Source organism: Mesoplodon bidens, assembly GCF_964165515.1.
Source record: "Mesoplodon bidens genome assembly, chromosome: 5".
NCBI classification, from domain to species: Eukaryota; Metazoa; Chordata; class Mammalia; order Artiodactyla; family Ziphiidae; genus Mesoplodon; species Mesoplodon bidens.
In genome coordinates this window covers 108,902,133-108,908,870 of record NC_138161.1, presented here as the reverse complement: position 1 = coordinate 108,908,870, position 6,738 = coordinate 108,902,133, and the positions used below count along the sequence as shown (strand labels likewise).

The window sequence follows — 6,738 nt, the reverse complement described above, 5'->3', positions numbered from 1 at the left end:
CCTTCTCAGCTTGCTTGAAGAGGGTGCAGAGAGGCATTTCAAACTTTTCGATGCTGGTACAGAAAATGTCTAGCTGCACCTAAAGACTAATTAAAGGAAGACTCCGACACTTGAAGGCTGGAGGCTGCAGCTATGAGGACTATTTTTACTTGGATGTTGGTGAGCTACCCCAGGGCAGTAGTGGTGCAGGAGCCACCCGTAAATGTGCAGTGGGCAATAGTACTGGATTGATAAACTTCATGACTTCAGCCCTGTTCCACCCTCAGAAGGAGCCAGTATGAGCGCCAGGACTGAATGAACTACCCAACTGCAACTAGAAAAGTTTTTGAAATCCTTTAAGAGATTGACCACAAATTGATCAGAGAAGCCATATCAGATGGGTTCCCACAAATTAAATGGAATTTAGTTCAAGGAGGGTTGGTAGAAGGTTGGACAGATATTTTAAAATGTTCTTTTAATAACAAAAGAGCCAATTCCTGAATTCTCAGATTACATGTAATTCAAATTCTGCCGAGACCTTCTTTTTTACATATTCTGAAATAATCAGTTCTAAGACATAAGAGCATTCACTCTTTTTTCTTTTATTATATTTTCTCAAATAAACTTCCCAAAAGGAAGATATTTTAAGAGCATTTTCAAACATCTTTGGCATCACATAAAAAAGAAATCTCGTGTAAAAAACGAAATGTCATCTGAACATTTATAATACAAAGGAGCAATCCAATATGAACATATAAAATATATACAAATATAGTGCATGGTCAGTCACTTAATACAGCTCTCTACAAAAAAGTAACTTTAGAAATTAAAAAAAAACAAAGTAACCACTTAATCACAAAAGTCCTCCCTTCTTTCCCAGCCTCCAAGTTCCTGTTTAGTGTCCCGAGGGAAGAGAGATGGGTTGGGGAATTTAGGGGGAGGGGTGGCCTGAGCCCCTCAGTTCCGCCACGGCCTCCACATGGAGTCCGCCGTGAGCGAGGGGCCGCTGGAAGGCGACACCGCGTTGGGGCCCACGGAGGTCCCGCTGTTGCTGGTGTAGACTGGGATGACTGGGCCGCTGTGAGCGAAGGCCCCGTTGGGGATGAGGAAGGCAAACTGGCCGTCGGGAGCCGGCACCACCTGGAAGCCGCCGAACACCTTAGCCGCCTCTCCAGCCGGGCTGCCCAGCTTGCAGGGCGCGCCGCCGGGAGGGGGCGCCGCACCCCCGGGGATGGGCACGAGCGGCGGAGGCGGCGCGAACGGCGCGTGCTGCGGACCTCCGGGTCCCGGAGGGGGTGGCGGCGGCGCCTGTAAGGCGGGGTGCGGCTGCCCAGGGTAGGTCATGGCGTTGATCTGGGTCATGCAGTTGGCCAGGTGGCCGAGGAGCCGGGTGCGCACCTCGGTGTTAACGCCCTCACACGTGGACAGGAAGCGGGTCACCTCGTTCATGCACTCGCTGAAGCCGGCGCGGTACTTCCCCAGCACGCTCGGGTCTGTGCTTAGCGCGGCTGCGGGCCAGAAGGAGACAGACGGGTCACCGAACAGCCCTGGCCCCGAAGCCGACGCCTCCGCCCTGGGAGGTCCCCGCCGCGCGCCTTCCTGACCACCCGCCCGCGGAACTGCCTCTTGGCTACCGGGCTGGGTTTAGAAAAACCATCCGCCTCTCCACACTAGCTTGGCGACCGAACCCGAGACGCTCCCTCTCCGTTCCCTGTCGCTCCATTTAAACCGATCTCGAGCCTCAGATTTGCCTCCTCCCCACCCTCGCGCGATGTGACCTTGGATAATGCCCTTCCCCCCTTCTCTACCATCCGAGCCGTATTTCCCGTTCTGTAGTGGGGGAGGAGGGAGTGTTAAACCAGATGACCCCAGGCTCCACGCAGCTTAAAAACCGCCACGGTTCTAAGTCCTTTCGCCCCCACCCGCTTCCCCCACTGCCAAGCCGCCCGCAGCCCTCGCTGCTACAACCTCTCTCCCTCCCTTTCCGGAACAGTAACAACTTGGAGTTGTGGCTATAAATAAGCCCCAGACCGTGGGAACGCAAGAGTGAGCCAAGGCAGTAAAATGTAGCTGAATGCCTCTCACAACCACGGGCGGAAGTCTGGAAGAAATCACCGCGGGGAGAGAGGGACGCCCGCAGAGGGGGACGCGGCGAGCCGCCCTCACCCGTCATCTGCGCCCGCTGCAGGTTCCGGAGGTGCTTCACTGTCATTTCCAGAATGTCTGCCTTCTCCAGCTTAGAATGACGTGAGCTCTGCACCGAAGAGGCAAGGGAGGAAAGTGAGAGCCCCGCCAGCGGCCTCGGAGTGCTGGGGGTCCCTCCCCGCCCCCGGCCGTGGTGGCGACATCCCTAGACCCCGGCTAGAGGGGCTCAGCCCTCCCGCCTCAGAGAATGCAGTGCAGGCGGAGAAGATCCCGCTGGCAAGGGGGTTTCACTCTTAATACCTGAGAAATAGTATTTTGTTATTTTATTTAAAAAAAAGCAGAATTACCCACTTACATCTTTCTTAAGAGCATCCAAAATCAGTGTTTTCAGCTGGCTCAGACTTTCATTTATTCTTGCTCTTCGTCTTTTCTCCATGATAGGCTTTGATGACTGTAAAGAAAAAAAAAAAAAAAAAAAAAAAACGGCGCTGAGTTCCCATGGGACCTGCCATTTCACCCCTCGATTTTAAGGGAGAAAGGAGCCCACAACCCCGTCTTAATCTCTTGGGGCTGCAAGAGATGCAGGTACTGCCCTTACCTTTCTGTGCTCAGATGCTGTCTTTGGTTTATCCGGTGTCGTGTTGACACTGGCTGGGGTAGCAGCCACCGGGGACGAGGAATTTTTCTCCATTATATCAGCTGGCATTTTCTTTCTTTTTTTTTAATCCCTAGAGAATTTTATTTTTGGAGTCCTTCACACAAAAAATTTGTTTTGTTTATGTCCCTTCTACTTGAGACTTTCGCAAAACTACTGAGCAAGTGCTGAGGGTTTATTACAATATCTTATGGCTACTTGGTGATCGGTAGCGCAATTCCAGGACCAAGGAGAGAGGTAGACGGGGGGGTTCCGCTGTTATCAGCACCAGCTCCGGATCCTGTGTGATCCCCAGGCCCTGGCGGCCTCTATATATATCTGGGACTGCACGCGAACGGCTCGTGTGAAACTTCCCAAACTTTCTTTCCCACAGTAACTTTCAGCCAATGGGAGGAGGAGACACGCGGCACCGCTCGTGGACCGCGCCCCCCCATTGGCCGCCAGGCACAAGGCCTGGCGGCCAATGGCGCGCGCCTGAGCCCGGGGCACCAGAGGCTACAACGTCAATCAAAAGGATTTTAACCCTTTGCTACTCTCCCTGCTGGGCTTTGCTTTAGAGAGGATTTTTTCGCATTGGGTTTGCTCTAGTCTAGTTTATTTCTTTTGGGGCTAGGGTCTTTGCTCCTTATTTCCGTTCATGTGTAACAGAACTGCTTTGACGCTAATAAGAAGTTCATTTGAAATATACTTTTAAAAAGGTTTAGAAGGGCACGGATAAAAGGTTATAATTGCAGTGGTTAAAAGGGGGGAATTGTGTAAGGGTGTGAGTTACGGAAACATCCAAGTGATTTCCCGCTTAGACTCCGCACATTCGGGGGAGGAGAGGGGTGAAAGTCGACCATGCAGAAAATGGACCCAAAAAATTCCTTCTTGCATGCAGAAAAAGTGCCTCCATCTTACATTTGCAGGTTTTTCAGAGCAAGGTGGTTTTTGATCCCCGCCCTCCCCCCCACACACGCCCACCCCGTCCCGGCCCTCATTTCTCTTCTGGAGTTGGGGCCTTGGACCCCGCGCTTCCCCAGGAAACAATCAGAATAATTTCCAACTGAGCAGAAAGGAAATGGAATTTCAAATGAAAGATGAACAAGGGGGGCTTTGATGGAAATGCCTCAGGGACGCGCGCGCGTCCTCGCCACCCTTTCCCTTTCCACCCGCCGGCTCTCGATTCTGCCGCATGTTGAGGTGCCGAGCGGAGCGGCAGCCTCTCCCTCCTTCTCGCCCCGCGGGCGGCCGGGGCAGCCTCGGCACCCGGCGCGCGCGGGCCCTTTAAGAGCTACACCAGCCGAGCTGCAGTTTGACATCAGCCGGCCGGCAAGGGCGCGCCAGGAGCCGAAGCACGTGCCAGGATGTTTTATTGCCGCCGCGGCTGCGGCCCGACCGGGAGGATGTGTGTGTGCGTGCGTGTGTGAGTGTGTGTGCGCGCGCCCCGGGGGCAGGGAGGCGGGGGGCGGCGGCGGGCGGCGGAGCGCGGGGGCTGGTTCCTGGTCCCCGGGAGAAGCCAAGAAGGTAAATAGCAGCTGCTGTGCTCGAGCCTGGGAAAACCCCGCCCCCTGCGCCTTGGCCGGGGCTCATTGGCGCGCGCTGCGTGTGGGGTGTGTGTGTGTGTGTGTTTGTGTGTGTGTGTGTGTCCGGGCCCCCCTCCTCTGGCCCCCGCCGGGCCAGGAATCCGAGGGGGCGGCGGGAGCCGAGCCCCGGAGCTTACCACCCACCCACCCACCCCCAACTCCGCCGGGCCAAGGTCAGCCCTTCCGGGCGGGGAGCGCACGCCCTGGGGTGGAGAGTGGGGAATTATTCCAACCCCCCACTCCACCCTGATTTCGGGCTTGAGGTTTTAACTCTGCCGAAAGCCTCACTAGCCCGGGGGAGGGGTGGGGGCCTTCTTGTTTGCTCCCAGCCCCGGCCCTCCCTCCCACCGCGGGGCCTCCGGCGCCCGCCGCGGTCACGAGATGCCTGACCGCACTTAGGAAGCGGCCGGGTCAGCCTCCTGCCTCCGCTCGGCGGCTACGGTTAAAGCGGCTTCGCGCCGCCCGCCCCTTCCCCGGGTCCAGGGCGGCCGGGCAGCTCCCCCTCGCTGCGCCCGGGAGGCCGCCGGCGGGCGGCCGGGAGGAGGCGGGCGGCGCGGGCGGCTGCGTGCTGCCGGTTGGCCGGGCCGCGCGCCGGGAGGAGCCGCCGCTGCCGCCGCCGGGTGCCACGTGGCGGGCGCCGGGCCGGGAGCGCCAGGGCTCTGGCGGCGGCCTCCCTGGGGGATTTGCCGCGCAGGGCGGGCGACGCACACTGCCCCGGCCGGCCGGCCGCCACCGCCGCCGCCACCGCCACCGCCTCCCTCCCGCCCGCTTGCCCGGGTCGCCGGGCCCCGCGCCCCCACCCCTTCCGCCCTTCCCGCCGCCCGGGAGCTCGGGGCGCTGCTCAGGGCAGCCCGGGAGCTGAGCGCGTCTTGTTTGATGTCGCCCCCCGCCCTCCCAGCCCTTCCCTAGGCTTAGAGGCCGCCGGAGGAGTGGCACACATTTCTCAGTCACTTCATTCCTTCCTTCCTCTGAGCTCCCCACTGAGATAATGTTGTAAATGATTTCACCAGATCTCGTCCCGGATGAGATTCAGCGGTTCCCGACTCTGGGTGACCTTGGGCAAGCCCCTGTCTTCTCATTACGGAACGCATGCTCTGTGCCAGACACTGTTAAAAACCCTGGGATTACCACGACGAGCGATAGAATGGCAGCCTGTAAGGAGTTGCAACTCTGGAGGCAGACAGACTCTGATTTTCTGATTGATGACCGAGCATTCCTCTATTATTCCTTTCTTTTAGGGCTTGGATGATGGCCCAAGCCATCAGATCAGGAGAACCTAAAAGAAACACTGAACCACACCTGTATGGGCAACACTATTTCTGGTCTATATGGGGGGGGGTACAGGGATAAATACAATAGTTATTGCCCTCAGGAAGCCTAGGGCAGAGAGACACTGAACTCTTAAGCACAGCTGATATCTGCCTATTTCCACGTATATTCCTTTGGTAGGTCCTAGGTTCAAGAGAGACAGTTATATGTCTAGATAGAAGTGAAATGCTATGAAGTTTTAGGATAATTGAATTACTCATCAACTGGGGTATCCTGGAAAAATTCCTGGAGGAGGTGTCCTGTGCTTTGTATCTTGAAAAATAGGTAGGATTGGGGTGTTGGAAATGTGGTGAGTCATGGGGCTGGGGAGGATGGCAGTACCCATGGCACTGAAAGCCTAGACTTTGGAACTTGAGGTCTTTATTCAGGGAACATGGTCTGGAGCCTAGGGTGTGTGACAGCCAGGAGTGTAAGAAGGCACTGGAGGAGGAGGAGACATAAGGCCCTTAAACATCTTGCTAAATGACTTTGGATTTATCTTTAGACAGTGGAGAGCTATGAAATGCTCTCGAGCAGAGAAGGGACATCAAAGTTCTCCTTTAGGAAGATGGCTCTGGGAAAACGTGGAGAGTGGTTTGCAAGGTTCAGAGGCAGAGGGCCCAGTTAGGAGGTTCAAACCAGTAAAGGAGGTTCCTACCAGTAAAGGAGGTTCCTAGGTGACAGGTGTAGACTGACACTCACCCGGAAGCACCTACCTAGAACTAGCTCGCCTGGGCGTTGACTGCACATTGTCCAATGATCCAAGTTATTCAGAAACCTGCCTACCCTTTACTGCAATGTTCCCCCACAGCCTGGAGTCCAACCAAGGAATCCTTGTGACTGGGACCGAATTTACCTTCCAAGCCTCATTTCCGTCTTCCAGGACAGCCCTCAAGTCTGCAGCCAAACCTGTACCTCATTGCAGGCTGAGTTTACTCACTCTTGCCCCTCAGGCTACTCTCTGGGATTTTTTTGTGTGTTTTCTTTACACACTGCAGAGTGGGCTGTGCCCTATCATGTTCTGAAGAAATGATGAACAATGACTCCTTTGTTGACCTGCAACCTGGGCCAGTGGGGAAGGACTTT

At 55.8% G+C, this 6,738-nt stretch overlaps 1 protein-coding gene across 2 annotated transcripts; it reads right to left on the bottom strand.

Moving 5' to 3' along the window:
• Positions 1 to 557: 557 nt before the first annotated feature.
• HES1 (hes family bHLH transcription factor 1) lies at positions 558 to 3,085 on the bottom strand. Of its 2 annotated transcripts, XM_081234826.1 has the most exons (4): positions 2,723 to 3,085; positions 2,480 to 2,575; positions 2,146 to 2,233; positions 558 to 1,487 (listed from the first exon to the last, which is right to left on the bottom strand). In XM_081234826.1, exons 1-4 carry the CDS (start codon positions 2,828 to 2,830, stop codon positions 937 to 939), a joined length of 843 nt encoding a protein of 280 aa, XP_081090952.1. In that variant the 5' UTR covers positions 2,831 to 3,085; the 3' UTR covers positions 558 to 936. The 2 variants fall into 2 exon arrangements, with proteins under 2 accessions (XP_081090952.1, XP_081090953.1); XM_081234827.1 differs by lacking the exons at positions 2,146 to 2,233; positions 2,480 to 2,575; positions 2,723 to 3,085 and adding an exon at positions 1,614 to 2,126.
• Between the last annotated feature and the right edge of the window lie 3,653 nt (positions 3,086 to 6,738).